Source organism: Pollicipes pollicipes, unplaced genomic scaffold, assembly GCF_011947565.3.
Source record: "Pollicipes pollicipes isolate AB1234 unplaced genomic scaffold, Ppol_2.1 Scaffold_6052;HRSCAF=7182_pilon_pilon_pilon, whole genome shotgun sequence".
Taxonomy (NCBI): domain Eukaryota; kingdom Metazoa; phylum Arthropoda; class Thecostraca; order Pollicipedomorpha; family Pollicipedidae; genus Pollicipes; species Pollicipes pollicipes.
Window position 1 is genome coordinate 23,378,340 of NW_023596805.1, and position 27,859 is coordinate 23,406,198.

At 49.8% G+C, this 27,859-nt stretch overlaps 1 protein-coding gene across 1 annotated transcript; it reads left to right on the plus strand.

The window, feature by feature from the left end:
* The first annotated feature begins 3,972 nt into the window (after positions 1–3,972).
* On the plus strand, positions 3,973–27,859 carry LOC119104369 (neuropeptide Y receptor type 2-like). The gene is made up of 4 exons (XM_037228065.1): positions 3,973–4,054; positions 19,366–19,531; positions 25,440–25,637; positions 27,806–27,859. The coding sequence occupies exons 2-4, from the start codon at positions 19,367–19,369 to the stop codon at positions 27,857–27,859; spliced, it is 417 nt and encodes a 138-aa protein (XP_037083960.1). The 5' UTR covers positions 3,973–4,054; position 19,366.

Below are 27,859 nucleotides of genomic sequence, written 5' to 3' on the forward strand. Positions count from 1 at the left end.
ATAATCTGCAATATGTTCCATAGGACTCTATACACTTTTCAAGTAGTGAAAAGGAAAGAAAGAGCATAACGAAATATGGACTTTGTTGTTAGGCAGTGGATATTCTTCATAAATTTTTAGGTAGAATGGTGGAAGAAGTAAAACATCTAGAGCGTGCGGGGGGATGGATGATACGAGGCGGGAACACGTTCTATTGGAAGGCGGATTCTTGACCTTACCTTACTTATATTAGCACTTGCTTTGGAAAGCCAAACACATCGTTAATATAAAAATTTAGCGTACGCATAGCTCGGAGGAACGACATTAAGCTAAAAGGGTCTCTGGTCAAATGCTTTATCTCAAAGCTTAAGTGCCCGGGTGGTAATAGATGCCATTGACGCATGCCTGGGTTTCAAGGGGTTTGCGCGCATAAAGCGTTGTTTACAAAATTAAGTGCAAACTGTGCGAACACAGGGGAGGGTCATAGTCTATGTCGGAGAGTCCATACGCCCTTTTCGTTTGAGATATAATGAACGCCTGCGAGGCGCTAGAGACAAAACAGAGAATCATGTTACGGTTGGTCATTATTTGGCAAGACGCGTTCAGGCAGAACAGGAAAATAAATGAGCCAATTTATCATAAAAAACAGCGACCAAACGTTAACCTAGAAGGCTCATTATAGCCGATTATGCGAACGTGATATGTGCCTTGATGTGTGTTGTGTGCTGGTTTAAAGTCATTTACATGTAGAAGTGATGCCTGACGCGTGATGCGCGATGCTTTTTTAATTGAAATCGTTTGTATGCATGACTGATGTGTGATGTGTGATGCCTGTTTACTTGACCCCGGTTGTATGCTTGAAGGAAACGTGATGCGTGATGCCTGTTTACTTAAAGTCCTTTGCATGTACACGTATTTTTCGCGTATCCCAATTATTAGTCAGATATACATTGCATCGTAGTAGCTGCCAAGTGCTCCTTGTCTATTTCCCCAAATTTTTGGCATCCTGTAAAAACCATGACACGCTGCTGCTGAAAAAAACAACTGAAAAATCGAGTACGATCGGCGGCAGAAAACTTTGATTTCACTTCTGCTATTTGTTTCTACGAAGGTATGTTGCTAAAATATCAACTCATCTATATCTCTATTCTCCCGGCTTTTCTCCGAGGAATAGGGCCATTACTACTGTCTTATCTATGTGCATAATGTTCCTCGCAAATGCACTTAACAACGCACGGATTTTGCCCCGGACAAAGAGGATTTTACATATGCTTGAGACCAAGGAGATCGCACGTGCTGGTTCTCCACCAGCCTTTTTGAATGAGTCCTAATTCCGGATCTTGAATTGTATAAAATCCACCGGTTTTTCCTGGTGCTATTTTTTTTAAATGTATGGTAATGGTGTTTGCACACTTGTAGATTCTTGGTGGGGACCCTTATGAATGGGATTAGACTAAATAAGTGTACATGGAGTTAGAATAAGGTAATTTGACGTTAGCCAAAACACAGGCGCAACAGAAGAATGGTGGGACCATGCGACCTTATTTGGGGACACCTGCTATGCGGGCGGGTGTGTGTTCCCAAATTTGGCGCGGGGATGGGCATGGGTATTTCAAAGATAAGAAGTGGCAACTTTTTAACAACACCCGTAAATGCGAAGCTCATCGAAACGTTTTCGTGGATAGTTATTTTGTTCTGCGGGCTCAATACTGAACACATCCTCACACCGCCCCCTGGTGCATGCGAGTGTTTCTGTAGCAAAATTGGAATGTGATGTATACGTGAGAAATGTACATGAATGCATGCAAATGTATACACTCGTGAATGTATGCGTGTGTGCGGAGCTACTGCGTGCAGCTATAAGTAAGCACATATAAATGTATATAAACACATCGAAATGCAACTACGTCGACGTGCGGAGAGACACCCAAAACCTTATAGGCTTTGGAGTACATGTGTGTAGTGCAGGAAGTTGATGACAGGTCGTGTCGAACAGATGAAGGCGAAACTTTGTGGTGGCCTTGACTTGACTTGATTTAAGGATGGTTGGCGGACAGCAATCACGGACAGTGATGTCGACAGGCAAATAAAGCCAGCGGGCTGCGCGCTCATTGTCATCTCCTCCATGCCCCCACTATGCTTTGAGCCAAAATGAATAAGCGAATAAGATGCAGCAGGAAATGAGACACTGGCTGTAAATTATTTCAGGGTCATGACCGCCTAATTATACGAGGCTAGTTTACGTGGGGCTCGTAGCATTACGTAATCCGAGCCACAGATCTTATCCACCAATAGCGTTAATATGCGTTACAAGCTGTAAGCGTTACCACCGCTGAGCTAAGATCGGCACTTGCTGGGTGAGAACAGGCCGGAGCGCAGCTGACGGCGCTGGTCTGAGCTGGTGTAGCCGACCCAGCAGATTGGCGGGGATCAGTCATTGGGGTGAACTCATGGGCAGTGGCTGACAGCACGTCCTCGGGAGCGGGGAGACACGGGGTCATGATGAGCCGCAGCTTGAGACTCCGCGGAGCGTGAGGGGGGGGGGGGGGGGGCTGGTCTGAACCGCTGCGTAAGAATGGCAGATGAAGCTGTCCGGTGTCCTGACTGTCGGGGTCTCAAGACGCAGTCTTTGCCCGGCTTCTGGCGGTCGCTTGAGTGGATCGGCGGAGCTTACGTTTGCCGTTGGCGTTGTCCCGTTCACGTTGGTGTTGACCTTACTTTCCTGACTCAGTTATCTCTCCCTTGGCCTGTGTTAGCTGACCATCCGTCCCAGCGGACCGTGTGTCCGACCCTCGACCGTCATATGTCTAACCCCTGACCGCCGCGTGTCCGACCCCTGACCGCCGTGTGTCTAGCCTCTGTGACTGTCATGTGTCTAATCCCTGACAGCCGTGTGTCTAGCCCCCGACCGTCGTGCGTCCAACCGCCTGATTGCCGCCGCCGTGTGTCTAACCCCTGACCGCCATGCGTCTAACCCCTGACCGCCGCGTGTCCGACCCTGACCGCCATGTGTCCAGCCGCTGACCGCCGTGCGTTCGACCCCTGACCGCCATGCGTTCGACCCCTGACCGCCGTGCGTTCGACCCCTGACCGCCATGCGTTCGACCCCTGACCGCCGCGTGCCTAACCCCTGACCGCCGTGCGTTCGACCCCTGACCGCCGTGTGCCTAACCCCTGACCGCCGTGCGTTCGACCCCTGACCGCCATGCGTTCGACCCCCGACCGCCGCGTGCCTAACCCCTGACCGCCGTGCGTTCGACCCCTGACCGCCGTGTGCCTAACCCCTGACCGCCGTGCGTTCGACCCCTGACCGCCGCGTGCCTAACCCCTGACCGCCGTGCGTCCGACGGCCTGATCGCCGCCGCCGAGCGCCAGCAGCGCTGGCCGGCTGCGCGGGCCCGTGCGGTGAGGGCGCGCCGTCCCTGGCCGGCCGGCGCGCGGCCCAGTCGGGCCCCTGACTGCGTCCAGTGAGCGCGCGGTGTCTCTGGTCCCCGCCGCGCCCGGCCGTGCTGACCTCGGCAGTCGGTCGACCGCGTCGCCGGGTGGGGTCAGCGGCAGCAGCGGGACGGGTGTGACGGCCGGGGCACGGACGCCGCCGTGTCGGCACAAATCGGGTCCGGTCGTCGCGACTTGAGCCCGGTCAGCAAGTCGCGAGTCTCTCGCGAGAGCGGCGGCAGCGTGGGGACGCGGCTGTGGCCGCGTGAGCAGTGAACACGAACTGGTGAACTGTGAACTACAAACTGTGAACTGGTTCGCCGCGCGCGCTTCGCGAGTCGTTCAGGTCACACCGGGACGGACCAGCGCCGCAAGAAGGGAGTCTGTCTTAACGTTGATCGGACCTATGACGACGACGGTGCCGTGACGCCTCATCCGCATCCGCACCAGCGTTCGCCTCACCATGGACGTCTGCTTCAAGGACCCCGCGGAGCAGCTGTCGACGAACGACACGGCGAGCGCGCTCTACGAAGTCCCCACCGCCATCATCGCCCGTCCTCTCCGTGTTCTACGGCTCAGTGTCGGTGATCGCCGTGCTCGGCAACGGGCTGGTGCTCTGGATCATCTGCACCAGCCGCAGGTAACGGGCTGGTGCTCTGGCAACGGGCTGGTGCTCTGAATCATCTGCACTAGCCGCAGGTAACGGGCTGGTGCTCTGGATCATCTGCACCAGCCGCAGGTAACGGGCTGGTGCTCTGGCAACGGGCTGGTGCTCTGGATCATCTGCACCAGCCGCAGGTGACGGTCGACCTGTCCACACAGCAGCTGTGTACCTCACGCAATGTGCTGCTCTTGGTTATGCACAGCGGCGGAGGGCCGCACCAGCATAGCAATTTGACGTATGCGTATCGGTCACGTGTTACGCACTGCGCGAAGTGCTCGGTCGTCGACGATAGTTACAGGTAACACGCTGTTGTGCTCTGCCCTGTGCAGCAATGGCAGCAGCCATCACAGCCGTCTGGGTCATGTGCAACACGCACATATAATGCACGGTGGGATGTAGTGTTTGCTTTATCTGTAGGAATAACGTTCTGAGTTGCGTTACGTACCGTGGCCTGAGTTGTATGCAACAACTTTAGGGTACTCAACATAATCATCTAGACAAAATGCGCTAGTATGGCGAACGTTCGTTCTGCTTCTCCACGTTGATTACACATGATACTGGCTCACAAACACCATACGCACTTTGTTGCGGAGGGTAATTCCACGATCTATGCGGCAGGAATAAGGCATAACCCCCGGGGTGAGAAAGGCACGGCGCCTCGTCCACAATTACCAACATCCCAGTTGCAAGTCAAAACACTTGAACAAATCGTTACGTACTATCTTGCGTTGCGATACAAAAACTGGTTGCGCTTTCGAAGAGCGTGAACGCAGCCCTCGTTTCGCTCGGGCCCGTTCAACGAATCGTTCACTTCAATGCGTAGTCTTGAATTCAATCGGTGCTTCAAATCGTGGTCTGACATGTTGGAATTCTAAGCCTGCGAGACTCGTGCAGCTGCTTAATAAAGTTTATCTGAGCCATTCCGGGGCTGAATCCTGACAACCGCAGCCTATTACGTCGGCGCGGAATGTTCCAAGCCTCTGGGGCAATCACTGTCTAGCACGTTCATCCACCTGCATCCCCTGCAGGAGACCTTAAGGTCAGAGGTCCATGTAGCTGTCTCTGAGGAGGGGTATTTGGGTCGCACGCCTGGTCGCGTTTGACAGTCTTCAAACGCAAACCTGGTCGGGAAGGCAGAGTCACTCAACTGCACGCAAAGCATGAAGCTTGATATGGATCAGGACGCGTGGGAGGCATGCAGCAGTAATTGAAATACGTTACCTCAACAGTTCTCAGCATTTTGTCGTGACTTTACCTTACACTTCCTGTGCTTGGTTATCCACCTTTTCCATTGCTGGCATCAGTGACACCGTTGCAGGTGCGTGGCGGGAAAATAATTAAGGTTCATACGATAAACGCATTAGTGAGCTTGAGTACCTATTGGGACGAGTTTGAGTCGCTCAGCTCCATCCTCATGGTGACCAAGCCCTTGATGGCCTCTGCTCGTGTGCGCCCATGTAGTGCATTTAAGGGGCGTGCACACTCTGGTATGATATACACTGGCGGCTAAACATAGCTATCAATCTCGGGAACACCTCATCATGTTCCATTTACACATGGTACAACCGTCCCCTGTTTGCTCATCCACTGCTGTCGAGCCGATGGAAGTTCGCGGATAGAGCTTACAGTAGTGCCCCTCACGGCGTTCCTCCAGCAGCCATAAGTCACACCCTTCCTAGCTCCACGCCCGTCTCCGTGCGCCTTAGCTGAGCTCAACATAATCATACGGTGGCGTCATCGGGCATTACAGAAGCGCCGCCCTTAGCGCTCAGCCGAGCTTCACTTCCGGCTTTAGATTTCAGTCGGCACGAGAGCCATGAGAGATGTGGGAAGGGGGAGGGGGAGTGGCAAGCAATGCGGCAGTGTCCCCCCGCTCCAAAACGTGGTGTTCGTATTTCCACCTTCCTGTTTAATATTGAAGCATACCCACACACTTGCCCTTAGCGGAGCCTGCATGCATACATATCCAAAACGCCTGACGTTGGTCGTTTGCACGACGGCTTGCGGTGCGGCATGTTCGGAAACGTTTCAAGAAAAGAGTTGACAATGTAATGTACGAGAACTTTGGTTCAAAGTATTTTAACCCATTATTCATTGCGTAAGTCGCTCAGTGCATTTGCGAGGAACATTCTTCACATAGATGAGAAAGTAGTATAGCCCTTTTCAACATTCTCTTGGTTTTTCTCCAAGGAATGAGGTTATTACTACCATCTTATCTTACCGTTATTCATTACTCAAAGAAGCACCCTGAGTTTGATAAACCCGTATTGCCAGAAATGTTTACCTAGCATCACTTCCAATCTGTATATTATCCTACCAATGCTCAACTCATTAGGCTTAGTTCAATGTTCCCGAGCCAAACGATTTTGTGAAAACGGCTATGGCGTGCTCAAAGACTCCCACTCTTTCGTTAGCGACTTCTGCTTAGCGGGAGGCGGTTGCATCATGCCTTGCTTCCCTACAGCCGCCATGTGCACGCAATGTCACCGCCTCTTACCGCAAGTTCTATAATCTCCCAGGTGCAAAAGATGATTACTGTACACTCGGTGCAAGTGGTGAAAACACCGCAACAAACATACGCCTCCAACCGACGTTGATGCCAGGATCAGTTACCTGAACTCTGTATTGGACATCTGGCTTCTAGGATCCGTTGGGATTTTATTCAAGGTATGTTGTAGGATCTAGGACCCGTTATGGAACTTTGCCGAAGTTTCTCTTGGCGTCTCGAGTTTTTTGTGCAATCGTACCGCAGCAGTTTGTGAGATCTTGAACTTTCAACATAATTGTATGCAGACTTTCAGCGCTCCGCCGACTTTTTGGTTTGCGAAACTTTTGAGCTCGTTCATAAATGGCCATAAAATACCCTATATAATTTAGAACCAGACCAAAGCAAAATAAGCCTTTTCTCAAAATTTAAACTGTGAAGTTAGAACAGGCTGAAAACATTACTGTAACTGCCCCACATGCGCCATTTCACCACATGGACATATATATATATATATATATATATATATAATATATATATATAGATATAGATATAGATATAGATATAGATATGGCAATCATGAAGAGGTTCGTGGTCAATCAGATTACTGCATGACTGAAAACATGTCTCCATGAAAAATGTCGGTGTGCTAAACGTGCAAAATTAACTTGATTTACTATGCAAATCGAGTCAGTTGGCTTAACGGAGCATGATCACCGCCACGGTGTGCGCGGGTTGATCACTTTTTGAACTGATTGGAGTTCGGCAACACCGGAAGCTCCAAAAATGCATGTGTGTTATCTATAATATGAAATGACGGCGACATCAATAAGGTTTGTTCATTCGCACCACGAAGTGACGTGTTTTGCGTGATCGGGGCAAGAAGAGCTCAGGTGAGTTTTGTGGTTTGTCGATGAAAGTGTGACTGGTATCTGAGGCGTCTGTTAATGACTGTATGAAGCTTTTTTACTGTCCTGGTTTTTGCTTCGATGTGTTGCCTATTGGTTTGCTGTCTATTGGCATACCACAGGACATTGCGGGTTCGCCCGTAACCAACACCTAGGTCTTATGACACCATTTGTTACCCGGTTCTGGCAAAGCCGATCGGCTAGACGACTGATCGCGTTCTACCTATGACATCAACACGGGCCAGTTCCTGATAACGCCCAGACGCTTGCAGTTGCGATGGCAACGATCACGTGCTACAAACCTGTTGATTGTGAACCAGACGAATAACTTTCTGATTTTTCTGACTCGAGAGTGAGACCCATGCGGTATACAAGGCACGACCTGGCAAACGAAGCGTCGAGCGGAAATCTGTTCGCGCTCCGCATAAAAAGAGCTGGCAATGTGTTGGCGAGTGCATCCTTGATTGTTATGGCGCTGCCGGCGATTGGAAGTGTGCTACGTCAGCCGATGGCGTTGTCGCACAGACCGAGGAGCCGTACAAGAATGTCTGTGCCTTGATAAATATCCTAGGCGATGGCTGCTACCCAAGACACAAGGAGGCTGGACGAGGAAAAATGTTCAACAGCAGGGCATTGATCTTATGGCTGGATTCATTGAAGGGACGCAATGACCACACTGGCGGAAAGCAGCGCAAAGTTTTTGACGTAGACGGACTTGCCTGTTGGTGCTTGCCTTCCTCTGTGTGGTCGCAACAACAGGGCTTGGCCGGAAAACAAAACCATGAATTACGCATACAGAATAGATTAAAGGGTGGATTACGCCCAGTGTCTCACGACCGCAGTCGGTCTCGAAAAAATATAAATTTCATGGACTAAGCAAATTATAGACCTGTTCTGGCAACGTCTGGTGGGGCGTTCGCGCAAGGAGACGCATTACAGCGCAAGGTAGCTGCTTGCAGCGGCCTCGACATCCCTGCAATCCTCTCTGTCACCCGGACAAGGCAGGTGCACTTGTATCAACATCGTGAGCCGTTCCGCAAAGAAGTCTGTGCTCAAGGCAACGCAGAACATCACGTAGCGAGCTCAGGGAACAGCTGGCGATCGTCTGCTCTCTGGACCATGGTCCAACGCTCTGGCTCGTCGTCCAACGCTCTGGTCCGTGATGACCTCTAAGCGGTAGTGTATGAGGAAGCGTCTCCGCCATGACAGCTCCTGAGCGCCCCACCTCACAGCACACTGTTCATCCCCATCGAAGGTCAGTCGTGAAGGGGGCGTGAAGCGTTTGACGACTGACCCAGCCTCCTCACAGTCAGACATGCCGCTCACACAACCAGATGTACCGCAGACTGAACAGCCAGATGTGCCGCAGGCTGAACGGCCAGGTGTACCGCAGACTGGACGGACATGTGTACTGCAGACTGGACGGCCAGATACACCGCAGACTGGACGAACAGGTGTACCGCAGACTGAACAACCAGATACACCGCAGACTGAACGGCCAGGGTGTACCGTAGACTGAACAGCCAGATGCACCGCAGACTGAACAGCCAGGTGTGCCGCAGATTGAACAACCAGATACACCGCAGACTGGACGGCCAGGTGTACCGCAGACTGGACGGCCAGGCGTACCGCAGACCGAACAGCCAGATGTACCGCAGACTGGACAGCCAGGTTTCACGTTTCCACCGTTTTTACACTGTTTCCCTTGACAGAGTCCTACGCTCTACTACACCCAGAACAACAATCTTGAAGCTCTGTATGTTATTCCGATGTCGTGGCGTACTTGCGAACAATGTGACTTGTTTTCAAGCCATGCACTTCTATTACATATCTATTTGGGTTGACTTTTGATAATTCCGGCTGATACAGGTGACTTAAACTACAATTCAGGCTCTTTCAGTGTTTGCCGTGTGATCGCTTCGACTTACGCTAGGACAATGAACTAAATTATAAGAAGATGTGACCTAACAGGAAGTCAAATAAACTCGTATAAAGATGAGAGAAGTTCTTGATCACACCTTGCAATCTGTTGCATGGGTGCGATTCTTTAGATTTGTATTGGGCAAGGAGTAGTTCTGTGTTACGCCTCGTTTTTAAGGTTATCACCATCGATGGCAATAATGGGACCACGATGTGCATTACGTGCATTGCCGATAAAATTACAGATCCCCAAGTGCCCCTGGAATCTGTCGTATGTCGTCTAACCCGCGCTTGGCCGGGGGAGTTGACTTCACTCCACTCCACTTCACTGTGCGTTTTTCGAACACATTTCAAGAACGAACGTTCGCAGCGACATGACGTGTTCAGTATCTGCTTATCTCTCTGTGTGGTATCCGTTGCACGAATTTAATGTTTCTATCTACCAAGATCAGTAACCTAGGTCATGTCAAAGAAGCCATCCTCTAAAATATTTGACCACACCTAGCTCTTTGTGGATCGGTTGCCTTGTTCCAACTGATTATACTAGTAGAAGATAACAGTGCCTGCAGTGTATATTTCACTTTTTTCGGAAAACGCGATGCATTGACTTGATTTCAGGTCGACTCTGGCTATTTTCGTAAATAATAAATATTTGTACATTTTCTTGTGTAGTTTTGGTGCTGTATTTGAGTCAAAGAGTACTCACTTACATGCGCAACCGTCATATGACGACAGAGCACAGGCCCATGGCCCAGCCATAAGCAACGCTATAGGCACTTTTGGCAGCACACATGCGGAGCTCAAATAGAGTTTTTTGGACATTTTGGCCGCAGAATGCGAACACTGTGCTGAAAACGTGTTGAGACAGGACCATAATGCACTTTAGGGCCATAACTGGCCATGCATGGTCGTATGAGGTCATCCAAGGTCAATGACCTATGTTGCCAGTAGCGCAGTGGTTAGGTGCATGAGCGCGACCCGTTTAACCACCCTCCTCACCGTGCTTGTGAAGCTGATAGCGTCTTATTTCATGTACCAACATTCCTGTTCTCAGTTGGTTACAAATACATTGCCAAGCCTCGGACGGACTGTGTATACTGCAGACAACAGATATGCAACTTCAGCTCCTGTAGATGTCCAATGCACTATTTCTGACCAAAAAGCAAACAAAATTACTGTACTGGTCACAAAGACCCGGTTATCACTCAAAATTTGTAGTTAGATGGCCTATAAATTTGGCCGAAGTTGACCTCACATGACCTTTAGGTCACCATAGAATGGTCTTTTTGTGTCTGAAACACTTTTGTCACACAGCTGCATCCAATAAGATAAACTTAGTCCAAAGCGCATAGTGAAGAAAAGCATCTCTCTTCTAGGCCAGAGGTGGACCAATTTCGAACCGACCTAATCTGGCCTGGCCCATGTGAGGGACAGAAATAGTCGAAATGAACTCCCCACTGCCTTTACGTTCATTTGCGTGCTCTCAATAACCGCCTGCATGCGTTAACATATGTTTTAACTGCATTCATCAGAAAAAAAAGTCTTTGAGCTTTTGTAGCCTGCGATGGCATCACATTTGACCAAGGTAAAAAAATGGGGTTGCAGTCTTCATGAGTTGTTGAGACCTTCAAAACGGTGTGTTCGTTTTTTCTCATAAGCCGTCTGGAAGTTGGAGATCCCGGGGAAAATCAACTCCCCCTCCCCCCCCCCCCCCCGGCCGCGGCCGGGCGTGGTTGGCTCAGCCCCTGGCCGGGGTCGGGTTAAATACCAACTATGCAAGGCGCCAGCGCGCCATACGCTTGACGCGGATGGCACGCGACCCGTGTTGTGGATCGTCCTTGACGTCAAGGACTGCTGCGGTCATAACGGTCTCATAATGTGTTCAAATATGTGCTCATATAACCGGGCCCCGCCTCAAAATCCCAGTGCCCCCCCCCCCCCATCGAAGACCCCGGGCCATCATACCTCTATCGTGAGGGGCATTATGTTCTCACTGACAACACCAGCCCGGCGCCGACGGCCAGCTTTTGCGTGCAGCTTTCGGCCCTCTTCGTTAAGAAACCAGTTGTGTGCGGCTAATTTCGTGCCGGTGTGTGTTTTTTTTAATGCTGGGGGGCCAGGCTGGCTGAATATCGCAGTTCTTCACGTGTCCGACCGACCGCTGACGGTAGCCTTCTCCATGGAAGCCCATTGACCCACAGAAGACCCATTGTTGCTGGCGAGAAGTGCTGTATTTTTGCAGTTCAGACAACGGCGACCCCGCTGACCTGGAGAAACCGCCGGCGGCGAAGTCAGTCACGTAGTCTAAATCTGTCACAGGATCGGTGACGCTGCTCCTCAGGCGTCTGTCAACATGGCATATCGTGATATCTCCAACGTGGCAGGTGGGGACGTCACCCACGTGGCAGGCAGTGACGTCACCAACATGATAGTTAGTGACGTCACCAACATGACAGACGGTGACGTCACCAACATGGCGACATTAATGGAAGAGGTGGAGCGGAGCTTTACTTCAGGCAGACGGAGGATGCCAGATATTTCAGCGCCCCACTTGCAGTACTGCCTTTTGACGAGACGGTAACTCAGTTATGTTCACACCTAATTCAAGAACAAGGGCACCATTTGATGGGATAAGCAAGTTTCTGCTCCGAGTTTTAGTCATATTGAACCAAAAATATTGGGCCGCGGGCCGACATGGCATGAATCAATAGGGGAAGGAGAGGGGCATATGTGGAACACATTAAACCAGCAACTCTCATAAAAAATATGTGTGGACACCCCTGATGTTCAGGAGTAGTGAGCGTATGGCGCCGGCTGCTGGATGCTGTCTGATAGGTAACGTCCCCAAACGAACAGAAAAAATGTGTTAGTTGTGTTGCGAGGGTTTGGTGATTGCTTGATTTGTCTGTGGTGGGTGGCTCGACCATTATTGGGTGAAAAATGGCTGAGTTATCCGCGCGAAATGCATGATTGCAAAGGGTAAGGACTGAGAACAAGAGGCTTACACTTACGAAAACAGTGCAAAACCGATATCCAAGCTGTGAAGTCCATGGAAGGGGCAACGCGAGCGAGGAATCCACGGAATTCCAAGGCACAAATGCGAACCAGGATACAGGGTTCAATTTTTTTAACGAAACATGTTTTTCCATAGAAAGAACCAGTTCAAACTAGCATCCAGGGTTTTATTTTGCTGAGACGAACCAGTGACAACCATAATTCATGACCACATTTCGCTAAGGAAACAACTGAGAACCATAACCAAGAGCCTTGTTTTTTCGGAAGAACCACTGGAAACCAGCAACCATTCTTGGAAGCCAGGCACATGCTTGCACCATTTCCGTGTTCATACTTTCCTTGCCAGACCTCCATCGAAGCAGAAGCCGCACTAGCACAAGATGGCGGATCATACATCAATGCATCGCAGGCCTCATCACTTACAGCCAGGAAACGGCCAAGACACAGCTCAATTGGCGATGCCGCGTAACAATTACTTCTCCCGCGCCACCGCAAATCATGGTCTAGTAATGAACGGTCCAGACGTCCTGGAAACCTCATGCGTGTGCTCTTCCTGGCTGCTTTATTAACATGCGCGTGCTCCCAGCGACCCCATGGCGGAAAACGTGGCGCACGTGGCGTTTGATGGGTGACGCAGAAGCGGATATTCTATGCTGGACAAATCCGTTAGATTTATTTCGCCGGTGGAAATGGCGAGTGGAATAGCGATGACAGTGGCGAAAGTAATAGCATGCATCGCAAAATAATAAAAATACAAATATCGCATCAAAGAGGGCGCGACTGGCAACTAACGCACCTGCATCTATTTGTATGCTCTGATGGAGTCACGTTATCTAAACTCGGACGCTGCAGTTACGAAGATGTACTATCATTGCAAAGGTATTAAGAATTCGCAGATGCAGGAGCCTCACACGCTTCTTGGACAATTTATTGCGTAATCCATATATCCGAAAAGGTTCGCTCATTCTTAGTTGGACACATCGGCGTTTAGAACCGGTCGTTGAAGTAATAGCATGGCCCCGACCCATTGAGCCTCTATTTGAGTCCGATATCACCAACTATTGCTGCGCCGAGAGATCCGGTTTCTGAGGTCGCCAGGGCATTTCGATGCTGTAACGCGGCGCTCGGCGACGATGGCGGGCTCACTTCCTCGAACCAACTCGCACCAAACTTGGTCGCTTGGTATCCGCCGGCGGTCACAGTCGCAAGGCAAGCTACACCCACGGCAATTTGGCTTTGGTGCTCACTGCAGCCAAGTGCAGTGGTGCGGCACGGGGTGCCGGACCCGGTAAACAAAGTCACGCGAGGTGGCGCGGTAAACTGAGACCTGCGATCTGCAGACAAACGACGTGTTTTCGAACAAGAAGCCATCTCCTGGCTTTCTTCCTCTCGTCACGGCTTCACCACCATACGCCTACCGTGATCATTTGTGAGATCCCACGCCATCCTTACGGCTCCCTATCAGGGTGGCCAAATCACTTTTTGAGTGACCTGAGCTATGGCATGACCTGAGCGATGGTATGCGGCATGACCTGACCTGAGCGGTGGCATGACGTGAGCGAGGGTATGCGGCATGACCTGAACGGTGGCATGACCTGAGTGAGACATGCGGCATAGCCTGACCCGAGTGGTGGCGTGACCTGACCTGAGCGGTGTCATGACCTGAACGGTGGTATGCGACATGTGCTTCGTAAGTCTGCGAAACGACGCGTCGTAGAACCAACAGAAACGTAATGCCCGCGTGGGATCCAAAATTACGTCGTTGGCATGCACACTCCGGCGTGAGTCGTTTTAAAAGATTGCGGAGCATCACGAATAATGTACGTGGGTCTTTCAATAAGTGAGGTGCAGCGCGCCAAAACTTATATGTTTTGTGTTAAGCTAGCACAGTCAAAGTTTCATCCACTTTTCTTCTGGCTTATCTGAGCATATGCTTCTTCTTCGCTCAGCCACCATCTACCTAGACGTACTTGTCACCAACGCTGATATCCCGCAAGAGTAATCTCGGCTTCAGTTTGCTCCACCAATTCGCGCGGGCTTTCGACATCGGCGTCAGCTTGAAGGTGGTGATCACGAACGTAGTCTTTCAGGGAACCGAAGTGGCAGACGTTTGACGTCGCGAAGGGCGTAAGGTGCAGGGATTGGGGAATAGCGGTCCAGCCTAGCCTTGCAACCTCCTGGCGAGTGGAAATTGTTACAATCGATTTTCTTTTAATTGAAATTGGAATTGTTGTATCAATAATAAAACTGCTGCTTCTCAGTATGCCGCATGGAGAAGGGCGTTGTCTGAAATTTTCTGAATAATAGTATCGATCTTGTGCAGAGTGTTTGTGCACCTTGAGCAATGCAGAAAGCCTCTATGTTGTTAACTGTGTGCCCATACCCGAGAAAATCCGCGAAGAGTATGGCAGCCAGGGAGGGGGGGGGGGGGGATGGACTGTACTTTTTGCCGCCGACCAAATTTCTACAGGAAAAATTGTTGCCAGCAAAGCAAAGCGATACCTTACGAAATAAAATGACATGAAGTCCGTTCGCAGGGGCGTCAAGAACCATCCTCTCACCGAAAACCTCTTCCATCGCCGCACTTTCCAATATCATGCACACAACCAAAGCGCTCAGTTATACCGTGCCTTCCAAATAATATCAGGATAGCTGCTGTTGCTAGGAAAGCAACAGCAGCACCGTTCATAAACTATGGGATAGCACAATAGCAACAGCAGTCTTCTTCCACCCTCGGGATCTGCCGGGGCCTCACGTTTAAAGTCGATCTACGGCTGGATTTGCTTTCCTCGCCACTGGAAACAAAACAAAAGAGAGGCCTTGACAGGGCGGCTGAATCCTTACATGGCAGAATTCGAACTGGTAGGCAGCACTGGGAATGACGTCTTACATGCGGGCCTCCTCGAAGCAATGGCCGCTTATGAAAATCACGCATGCGTTTCGAGTCCCATCTCAACCGTCATCAAACTCTTCGCCCTACTCTAGACATGCTTTAACCCTGGCACATGCGTTGCCTGGTGGGTGCCTTTTGCTGTCTCCTAAAAAGTATGCTGCCTTGAAATTTTCTAATAACTATCCATCAAGCTGCCAATTCTTTCGAAAAAAAACATGATGGTTTTGTCGGCAGGGAAGGGGGCCAATGCAACCTTCCCTCCCCCCCCCCCCTCCTAAGAATTTCTGAGAATACCAGTCCGGCATATTGCGCAGCCGCCCTCAAATTTTTGGCAGCCTGTGGTACATCTCTTGCACGTGTGTTGACACGAAAAACTTGCCCCTAGCGTTTCTGGTTTCGGATTGGCGCCGGGGTTTCTTACGAGCACTGCAAGACGATCCCGTACCGGCGGGGGCGGCGAACCGCAGGCGACGATTCCGTGGACTGCGCGCAGAGGTCTGACACTGTTACATTGATGAAGCTCCAACTTATAGATAAAGGCTCTATACAGGTAAAGCTGCATACCATTGTCCCAATAATTAACAAGGAGCAGGTCTCTTTATGTTACATGTCTCTGCCCTGCATGGGTTTGCACATATGAGCATACAAAGCTGAAGTAGTTTGATTTTCAGGAACATTTGCCCTTGGACTTGGTGTGGTGTGGTCCATTAACAACAAGACTTCTTACGAATCGTGAGATCCCGTTAAAGACAATTCATCGTTTATTGTTCCACGAGGCTCTACCTTTCTTAATTTCAAACGGCACCGGGTCATACCCAGTTAGTGTACGTTATAAAAACCAGTGAATCAGGGTAAGGGTTAAAATCGTTGGCTATCGTCCTTCTTTATTCATTTGATATACGCTGGTGTACAAATCTGCATCTCAGATCATGAAAAAATCAGGTGGTACAGCAAAATGACATATTTTGTTACCAACATCCAAACAGGGGTAGAAATTCAATCAGTAAGCCAAAACTGCCCTTCGAACGCTTATTAACATGGAAATTTAATCGTACCTGTGATACTTGTCATGTATAATGCAGGAATGTCGATTCAAATCAATTTCTCGGGCCCTGCCAACCCCCATGTTGTATTGGGCCCCCTCAATCTGGTGCTCCTCCCCCTTTACACTACACTCTGGACTGGAAGATTACCAGAGTATAAAAAGATAACCACAGCACAAAATGTATCTTTTTTAGCTTTATTCATTGACCGAGACCCATGGCTTGCTACTTTTCCCTGATCATGCATATAAAATTGACGCCCCTGTCACTATACGACCACCATACAACCTACTTTGTTTTTCACCATTATGTTGCTCAGATGATTAATTTCAAATTTATATTACATTTGTCATGCTCGCGAGTGCAAACAAATGCATAGGAATGAGCATTGCTGGATGACTCAATTCCAGTGTTTTCCTGTTACCGTCCGGGTGCTATCATCAGCAAGCAGACAACATTGACAACAGAGACGATTACATGCCCATATTTCACTGAACTCCTAGGACGGTTGGACCACAATACCATAAACCCCCCGCCATTTGAAGTAAAGCTGCTGGCTAAGGGTGATATGGTAATTGGAACCTGCACCCTCTCTCCTCATCGCCTGCATTTGATTCACCACCTCACGCCACACCTATCATTGCCTTCTCATTACATACATCATTGGCTGCCCGATAAATTTCCAGAAACTGAGGCTCATAGAAGCAAAAGTTTGAACTTTGAATAGTTGTTTAAATACTAACAAAACATTGATGAAATAGTTGCATTTTAAGCAAGGACATAGTTTTGAAGAAAGATTGGATGGAGCAGTGGAAAATTATGCAATCTACCCCGAAAATACGGATGCCTCCAGACTGACACACTTCTTCGCAAACTGAAGGGGGAGGGATAGAGCCCTGAACTGAGTAGGAGCCTAGGTACACCCCTGATTTGTAGATCTATGTTGACTGGTAACTACTGTCAATCAGGACAAGAGCAAAAATAGCATACGTTGGCATTTCAATCATCCGCTCCTGTCATTCCCCCTCAAGATAAGGGTCATCAGACTTCAACGTCGAACCCACGTTGTTCTTTTCAGAGGGAGTATACTGGTCTATACTATACTATACTGGTCTATACTATACTATACTGGTCGTTTGTGACTGCCACCGTGAGTCAACAGACTTTGCTGCGAATAGAAAACGCGGTGAGAATGATCACAGATCCATTTCTACCAGGATCGGATCGTCTCGCTGACTTACCCTGAACTATCACTGCCTATCGTCGCTGAGCACACGATGCTGAATCACGGCACCGCAACGAATTACGCTGGACCCAAAAATTAAAGCCTAAGCATTTGTTCATGGTCCTGTAATGCGAGTGGCGCTTGCAAAGTTGCAGTGCATTGAAAGTCACCGCCCACCTTAGTCAGTCGCATCGTAACGATGGAAACATGCCCTTGCGGCCTTATGAATCCCCATGTCTAGATTGTTTTCAGCATTTCATACTGCCCATTTTGGGACACTGAGAGTCGGCTGGTAAAAACAGCGAATCGGCCGACCGGACGCGTCGTGGAAGATATGCTGATTTGCCGCCGATCTGTCACCGAGTCCAGTGATCAGCTAGAAATTATAGGATATTTTTTTCGCCGTTCTAGAATAAAACCTAAAAAAGAAATCATGGTGCCGTAGGGCACGGTAAAGAGTCTTAACAGAAAGACTCGCTGGTGTCGTGTGACGAAATCCATCACCATGGGGACATAATGTCGATGTATGGGTACTTGATGTCGAGTTTTGCAGCGTGCTGTGTTATGTCGTCGTGGCCGTCGCCAAAATGCCCTGTCAAAAGCATCTTTGACACCAAGGCTTGCGTGAAAATGTACAATTTTATCGCCGACCGTATCCACCAAGTCGGCATGTTTTACCAGCCCTGACGGCAGCTTACAACGCACGTGTAACGTGCATCTAGCGCACGTGTATCTGGCTGTTGCGTCGGATCGACCTGTCCACTCCGCCAACCATATCATAAATTTGCGCTTTCAGAGATCAGCCCCATCTTTGCCGCTGGTGCCGCGTTCACCGTTTTTAACCTCGAAAACAGTTATGTTGCATTCGAATCGGTCATGGGTACTCACAGCAGTGCATTTCATGCATCTCGGCATGGCTGTTTGTCGAAGTCACTTCTTCGACATTTATAACAAAAGTGAGGGCACGTTACCTGGATCTTGTGACCATGTTTTTGTGCCGCTGCATATGACTGGAAAAACTCTTAGCGGCATGATATGTTTTACGGGCTTGATGCGCATTACTGTAATGGAGATGTTCTCTTTTGGTGCGATTTGTAGAGAATGTGCAAGATATTCGCCTGTTTTTGAATTGCGCTAACACCAAATTTACCCCGAGCTACTGACGTTAGATCTCAGTGAACAACCTAAAAGCATGGGTAGCCGTGTCTCTATACCGGTGGCCGCTCTGCCCCGGCTAAACGGAGCACGCAGGTCAAAGGTCACACTGTGCGATGCGCCGCGGGCTGGGAGCTGATTGTCCAGCCGTCGGGTGGCCTGCTGCCCGGACCGCATCCGCCGGGGACTTGGCTGCTAAATTTGGTCCGCCGTGGGCATGTGTGACTCACGCGTGGCGTAGTCAATCAATGCACGCAGAAAAAATCACGACATTGACAAAAAATGCACGAAGATGTTGTTATGTTCATGCTGCACCAAGACCAGACGTCGTCTGGAAAGAGCTTGCGAAAATTACGAATTCGTTTTCAGCTTGAAATAGTCGAAATCCGAACTTAAGTGACGAAAAACGCTTGGGAAGTTCGTGACGTATTGCCGTTCGATGACGTGCGGTGCAAGGAGCTTCGTGTAGCGGTTTAAATCGAAAGGGCAGAAAGGCAAAATCAACATCGCAGCCATCTGGAGCTGTAGTACAAATATGACAGTAAAAATACGTGACTGTAAAAGCAACATAGCGTGACTTAAGGGCACCGGGCAGATTAGTGTTGACAACATGCACGTTCCCTAACAGCATTCCCTTCCGCAGGATGCGCACCACGGTGAACTACTTCATCGGTAACCTGGCGGTGGCCGACATCCTCATCGGCGTCTTCTCCATCCCGTTCCAGTTCCAGTCGGCGTTGCTTCAGCGCTGGAACCTGGCGCACTTCATGTGCCCCACATCGGAGTTCTTCGCTACGCTCAGCGTCAGCGTGAGTACGCCCGGGCTTAAAGGGAGCCACCGCCCTGAGTCAAATGGAGTCGCCGCCCTGAGTCAAAGGGAGTCATCGGGCTTAGGAGGCAGCGGGAATCGAACTCCAGACCTGTTGATATAAAGCTAATCTCTAACTGCTCGCCTGCTTTCGTTTAAGACTAAGTGAGCGCCATCGCTTCGTCGTAGTCAATAGCAGATCTTTTAAAAGCTGTTTACAAACATAACATAGCGGTAGGATAATTTGGTTTACATATTCACACCTTGGCTTAGGGGCCATCGGCCAGGATAGTAATCTAGCTGCATGGGTAGATTGACGGTTAGCGGCACGGAGTACGGTTCCTAGACAGGACGTATTGTCACGCCCGACTGACAAAGAAAGGCCAGCTGGCAACCGGCCAAACAAGGTCAACCTGGCTCAGGCCGGCCAAGTCCTAGCATGATGCGGTACTGAATATCTTCTTCAGTCCCGTAAACCTCCCAAAAAACTGAGTCAAAATTGATGCGCGTAGGCGGTCGTCGCATCACAACACTCCCAAATTCCTAGGGTACGATAAACAAAAATCGAAAGTGAATTGGTGCATTTAACCTCCCATGGTTTGTTATTTTTGGATCTTTCTTTGGGCCGTAACAAACGTAGAGTTATTTGCCCCGTCACCGCCATGCATAAGCACGGTATCGAAATTGTGTGTCATCTGGAGGCATTGCAGAATATTATAGACCGGTTCCACTGACTACTCTCTGAGGCTCGCCAAACCGCTAACTCTGGTCTTTCAAAGCATGGTTTCAAGTGGCGGCGGAGCAGACGCGGCCATTCCATCCCAGCCCATCCATCTTTGAATCAGGGATGGCTCACCGGCTACGGATAGGCCTTCAGCCAATCGATGGGCTGCACTTAGAGTGGCCCCCATGAACTGCCTACCCGTACCAGTTATGCACTCCCCAAGACGGCCTTCCGAGGTCAGAGTCGTGAGTGAGTTTTGGTAAGAAGGTGACCTTGAGGGCTGAGCACTCCTGTTCTCGATTCTTCCTCGAAAAGGCCGCTTTAGATGGTTCGTCAGTGTCCTGACGTTAAACATGGGAGCCTTAGACCTGCACTTGAGTGGTTGCAGACGCCTGCATAATGTGTCAAAGCTGAACCACGTGAGAGGAAATGCAATATTCAGATACTGCGCGTAGGCGGTCGTCGCATCTCAACACTCCCAGCGGTACTGGAGTTGTACCGGAGCCAACTGGTGGGCCACTCCGAGCTATTCTGTTGCCACCAGAATACAGCCGTCTGCCTTAAATGTTTGCCAAGTCGTGGGACAGTGCAAACTCCAACAAAAATGCATTCAGGCTCGAATATATAGCCTTCATCTGGTTATTGTAGTACCTTCCGGCTGCACTAATGAATCCTGCTAAATGAAGTCCGAATTCATGTCGTTAACGAGTGCAGACTGGTTCGTGTATGAGGGAAGCTCCATCGACATGCTCCCCATGTTTCACGCTTCGACGTGCATTGTGCATATCACGGATGACCAAATTTGGTCTTGTTTTTTTAAGCAAATAATAGGCATGGCCGTTCCTACTCCATCACGCCCTGAGCACAACACTCTTCCCAAACACATTGGTTTGCCATTAGCACGGCTGAGAATCCGACGTCGTACGGCAGCACCTGACGTGGTTCAGCGTGCCAGAGTAAAAAGCTTCCAGATATAACCACGTTTCATGCATGTTTATGAGGCCGAGTGAAGACCGTGGCGCAATTACGGCGCGTGGCTTACCGCCGCGCACTCTTCTGTTGGCACGGTTCTCGCGCGCACCCGCTATTTATGAAGCAGCACAATTTGGACTAAAACAGCATGGTAATCTGCGGTAGTCTTCGAAACGTGGCTACACTTAGGGAAGTGGTCTCGATGTACAGTGCCGCTTCCGCTGTGAAAGCTGCAGTTATGTCCAGCCGCAGTTAGGGTAATGAACAGTGCATTCCTTTGGCGGCCCTAAATTTTAAAGTAAACAAATGATCTGGCCTCTACAGGAGTGAAGTTCACAGCCCTCAGCCAGTCAACTAATCGGGTTATCGAGTCAGCGATTGTTTGCAGTTAACCCTGCCGCGCGCCGAGCGAGGCAGTCCTGCACATTGTCGCTCAGCGCCACAGGGGCGGATTCAGGTCAATGTGCAGGGACGGCCACTCCGCGCAATGGCGTACCCAGGCGCGTGTGCGGAGTCGGGCGAGCGCAGTTGGACGTCTTTCTCTGGTCTTGGCCACGCAAGACCAGCCAAGTCATGCTCTTTTCCGCATGCTTGGTGTTCTTCGTTTCAAAACTAAGCATTGTGTGAAAACGTGATGTGATAAATCTTACCAGTTGGACAGGAGTACAAGATGCTCGCAAAAAGGCCAAGCCACGCTCGTTTATGGAGCCGCATCAGCAGCAGTCAAGCCTCACATATGTGTCACACCAGGGCGTGGCAAACAGCTGTGCAGCTCAGACAACACAGCGGCTTATGCGGCGGCCGGACTAATCCGTCGTGACAGGCTGGACGCATTCGTCTGTCCATGACATCGGACCCTGTCTTATCGTATAATGTGCTGTCAGCGGGACAAAAACGGAACGAAAAAAGTTCCGGGTGCACTCACACGCACTGCTCAATGAGCAGTAAACCCTAAATATCGTATTACGTAAGTTGTTCATTACATCAGCGGGGAACATTAGTCACATAGATAAGATAGTAGCATTAGTCTTATTCCTCGGAAAAAACAGGAGGATAGAGATGTAGTTAGGTTGATGTTTTGGCAACGTGCCTTTCTCAATGTGCAGAAATATTTACTTCTGCTGTTGTTTTGAGAAAGGCATGTTGCCGACATATCCACCTAACGATATCTCTGTTCTGGTTTTTCCTAGGAATAAGGCTATTCCTAGGAAAATCGTCTTATCTTTTAAATATCATACCTGATAAGGGCAAATTGTGGTGCTGCGTCTGGCTACACGCAGCTGGCATTTCTCCAATTTCCGCTCCATATCTCTACGCAAACCTGTCAGGATATTAATCATTTTTCATTTATCCTGTCGTGTTGTACGTGCTTGTGGTGGCTGCAAACGGCACGTACACGCGTGGGCACGACATGGCTCCAAATGGCACGCACACGCATGTGGCCGCGCCACAACAACTCGTGACATATCATTTTCCGACGCAATGACCCGTCTTACCAGTTGAAAAACAATGGTTAGCCCTGGCCGGCAATTTCTATTTGTGCGGCGGTGCTCTCGGATCGATGCGCCCCTGATGGGCTTAATCAAAGGGAATGGAAAAAGAAAGGAAAGGAGATACACCAAACTGATAGAGCGGCGTAGTTATCCAACTTTGCTTGACCGTCCTTGACCTTCACCAGCCATGACTTGACCGGTCCGTGATTTACTAACCCTAGAAAACCAGAGCAGCTATATTTTTTAGCAGGCGAGGTAACAACTACACAGACGTATGAGCCGAGCCGCCATTGAGGGCACGCTGCGTTTCACATCTGGCCGAACTTATAACCTTTCGACCTGTGAGAATGAAGCTATTTACGGCATTCACCAGCCACCCAGATGCACGCTGCCAGCGTGTTCCCAGTGTACAATAGTCACCTACAGGTTATTGCTACCCATGCAGGCCATAATCAGTCGCCGTGATTTATTTCTGTGCATAAATATCTCTTAATTTTAATGATGTCTTGATAATCAGCTGGCCATCGTCCCCGATAGCTCGACATAACGATGCGAAGTCAGCTGTAAAAACGAAGGAAATCTGTTTGGTCATTCAGAGTCACGCAGCAGCAGGCAATGAGTGGCGCTAGATTTTGCCAGAGGGCCGGCGCTGCCACTCTGCCATCTTCACTCGGTGCAGCCATAAATCGGCTCATAGCGAGCGATGATACACAGGGGCGGGAGTTTTCCATGATTCGCGAGTTGTCAGTATCGGTATACAGCAAAAGCCAAACTGTCCGATTGATCTCCAACAAAATCCCGATTGATACGTTGTGGCTAGATGGAGGGGCATGTGGGTACGTGCCTCATTTCAACCCATTCGCGATGTCAGCGGTCGCCTGGAGTCAGATGAGGTGCACGTGTCGATGTTATCGCACAGCCTGATAGAGCAGACTGGACGTGATATTGAGTTCGCGATGGCTGGGCAGAGCAAACGCCAAGTGCTACCCGACAACATCTGTGGTCAGCAGCAGGCGGCCAGGGTACCTGCTCATGCTCAAATGTGATCTTAAAGGGAGTGTCCCACTTTCGGGGCATTTTTTTTAAAACTTAAGTTCAGCCTCAGAAAAAGCTACGCGTGATAATATCACCGAGTAGTGTCACTGCAGCACCGTAGAAATGTGATGCGGATATCAATGTTAATTGGCTTCTAGTCTAAATTACGCTTTCAACGGCTTGTAAGAATACTATGCTACATTCCAGCAGTCGTAGCCGCCGTATGCGCACTAGGGTGCGAAAAAAGCAACATTTGTGATTGGCTCAGCGGGCAAGGGCCTCTTGCCAAGGAGCACAATGGTCGGAGTGTGAACTAGTGCGTCACAAGGACCGTATGATACACCCATTCCCGATGCCAGTTTGCCTCGAAGAGTCGTAGTTCTAAACGCTATGGGGAAGAAATCAAGCCCGTAGTATAACGTTTCATATTTATGTTGATCTATTATTGCTTTAGCTCTTGTTGCCTCAGCGTAAGTGCAAGTAGCTCATGCACTGTTATGTGAATAGCGCATAACTGCCTCATTTGGCATGATTTTCCTTCAAAACTCTGAAAAAAGAGTAACCAGAATACTTCGATGCTTTCCCTGATGTCTTTTCGGCCCACGCGACGCGACCAGCTCCCGCCTCCTCATAAACCGACGACCACTCTCCATCTGAAACTCTGAAGCAACCGCCCGTCCAAATGGACAGAGCCGGCGCTGCGCCTGTCGCCAGCTGTCACCGGTCTGGTCTGGTCTGGTCTGGTCTGGTGGGTGGGCCGCCCGGTGACGGCGCATCTGACAACCGAGGAGCAAAGATCTCTCTCCCTCCCCTCCCCCCCCCCCCCTCCTGGTGCTAGCTTGTGTTTGAGGGGGCTCTTTTCTAACATTGCGTAAGTGCAAGACGGCCTTCTGGTGATAAACTGTAGGTCCATTCATGTTAATAGCATGGACTTAGAATGAACTTTTTACGTAGCAATGGCATAACCATTCATCCAATCACGAACGTGCCATCCGCAGAAGATATTCAAATAGCCTGAGGAAAATCAATGGGTAGCGTAGGAACGCGCAATTCTATAAAACGATTCATTTTTTAGCTCAGCGATCTGTTTGCCTTCTTTGTATTACTGCTGTGATCTAACTTTTTCAAAAGCCACGTGTCAAGGCCAATATGATGGGACATCGTGGCAGCTATGCTAGAGCCCCAGGCCAAAATGCTCATATTTCGATGATAACGAAGACGATAAACATTATAAGCTGTGTTATGGCGCTTAACCGTTGCGTACGTTGGGGTGGTCTATTCAGGTCGATATAAGTGACTGACAGTGCCGGCATCTGCAGAAGAGTGTAGACTGACATAACGAGTTTGCAAAACTGTGTAGACAGACGAAACGAGTTTGCGGACGTTTGCAGACACACAAGATTGGTGTAGACGGATAATACCAGCGACGACTGTCGATTGGAGTCTCAAAAAGAGTGCGGACGGACGAGACGAGTTTGCAGAAGAGTGCAAGCAGACGAGACGAGTCTGCAGACGAGCGCGGTGGACTAGACGAGTGTAGACGGCGGATACGAGTGTAAACGCTCGATCCGAGCCTCCCGACGTGTTCAGACAGACGTGAAGAGACGAGTTTCAGACCAATGCAGACGCATAGGCATCGACGTCGATTTCCAAACTCAAGCGAACTAACGGTGACCTCGTTCCAGGTCAGCGTGTTCACCCTGACCGCGATCGCGATGGACCGGTACCAGGCGATCGTCTATCGCCTGATCAACCACCAGTCACGGCAGCGGACCAAGGTGGCCATCGTCACCATCTGGGTGCTCTCTGTCAGCCTGGCGCTGCCGCAGGCGCTCTGGCTCCGAGTGTGCCTCCACTGGGACGACCTCATCAGCGCCTACAAGGTGAGGGCAACACAAGCTTATCAGCCCCAACGACGTGAGGGTAACACGAGCTAATCAGTTCCCACAAGGGGAGGGTGACACAAGCTAATCGGCCCCTACAAGGTGATGGTAACATAAGCTTATCAGCTCTCATGAAGTGAGAGTGGCACGAGCTAATCAGCTCCTACAATGTGAGAGTAACACGAGCTAATCAGCTCCCACTAGGTTACGGTGGGATGGAGCTGGCGGTTGAGCGCGAAATTTGGACGAGATCGCTAGGTCTTATAGATGATGTTGGGAAGTGAGCTGAACTCTTGAGCACTACGTCCATGTGTAGAGCTTCTCTCCAGGCACTCAAATCATTGAAGAGCTACTCAAAACCACTGAAATAAGACACTAAGTGTTGTTTTTTTTTGCTCGTTTGCCCTCTGGTCTCCAGTGCATCAAACGGATTTCCGCCCTTAGCCATATTATTGGCGGCGTTTTACATCTTATTTATATACGCATTCGCCCTTCCCCGCCGTTGTTTCTAGCCTCCAAGAAACCATCTTAGTAAGAGGGCTTAATGTACATGCCGTGTAAACATAATGTCGTCCTACACTGAGAAGATTTGGCTGCTTCATCGTTAATTCTCAGGAAACGTATCAGAAAAAATCACGGTCTTTCAGACACATTCATCGTCAAATTCTTAACGATGAATGTGTCTGAGTAATATCTGAGTAATACTACTGGCTGCTTACTAATTAGTAAGCAACCAGTAGTACTTCTGAAAGTCTCCCCTTGCGATGCATCTTTAATGTCATCATCAAACTAACGAGCGTAACATAGCTAGTGATTGCTCGTGTTCTAGGAATTGCTCGTTGAATTAGATGTGGCATGTTTGCATAAATGAGATATGCGCGGGGATAACATAATAATGAAATGACACCGATCTTCGCATAAATCAGCGTAGGTTTACTCACATTTGAGCCGCTCGCAAGCATTCTATGCTTAATCTACGCACATTTTACGGACTGATAACCGTTACAAGACGAGTATCGCACACCGATGCGCTGTACCGTTCATCATGGAGTGACGTGACGTCATGCATTTAAATCACCAACCGTCAGACTTGAGAGACTGTCTTCGACTGGCCCCGCCGAGCGTCGGCTCAACTGACCCGTGGCCAGGACACACGGACCGTGACGTCATCACTGACTTCACGAACCCTCGGTCCGGCTTACCAGTGGCCAGGTCACACGGACCGTGACGTCACCACTGACCTCACGAACCCTCGGTCCGGCTTACCAGTGGCCAGGTCACACGGATCGTGACGTCATCACTGACCTCACGAACCCTCGGTCCGGCTTACCAGTGGCCAGGTCACACGGACCGTGACGTCATCACCGACATCAACGCCGAGCCCAGGCCATCGACGTCGTGACACTGAATTGACAAGCTCAGAAATGATGAACTGAAGCCGCACGGTCCAGTGCCTCTTGTACCATGGGGATACAGAGATACCGGGACACCCCCATCAAATCAGTGTATACTAGGCCATCACAGCAACGATCCGTTCGAAGACGGGTATTATCGATAGACGTACGGGTAGACGGGGTCATTATCGACCTGAAATAGGCACGGTTGGTGCACTTGAGATCAAACAAACTGCCCCTGAAATGGAGGGACGTGGCTCGTTGTGAACGTTTAAGATTCACCTCAAGGCAGATATGGTAAGATAGCTAGCTATGGTATAGCTGCTAATGGCTATTGGTGTAATATATGGTAATGGAATAGATAATGGTATAGATGACGATATAAACATAACGGATGTTGATGAGTGTAAGAGTACTGTTTCAAGGTAGAAGTAGCAGTATGCTGCGTAGCAGCCCATATTTGTTGCGTAGTAGCAACGCAGTAGTAGTATGTAACAGTTACGTATGCAGCGCTTAAAGCAGGGGAACATAATTACATCTTGCACAGATTGGACAGCATGCCGTTGATGTCAGCTGCACCGAGGCACGTCACACATGCACACATGTAAGCACACGCAAGCACGCACGCACGCCCGCACGCACAGGCACGCGGCTTGTGACAGCACAGGCGAGGAGCGCCAGCTGGACGTCACCGTGCTCATGCTACGTCCGACGGCCGGCAGCGAACACTGACGACGCCACGGCGTTAACACAACAGCGGCTATGTGCTGCCAGCGCAAGCTTCTGCTGACCGCCCGGCGGCCCGACGCGGGGCCTGAGCGGTCGTAA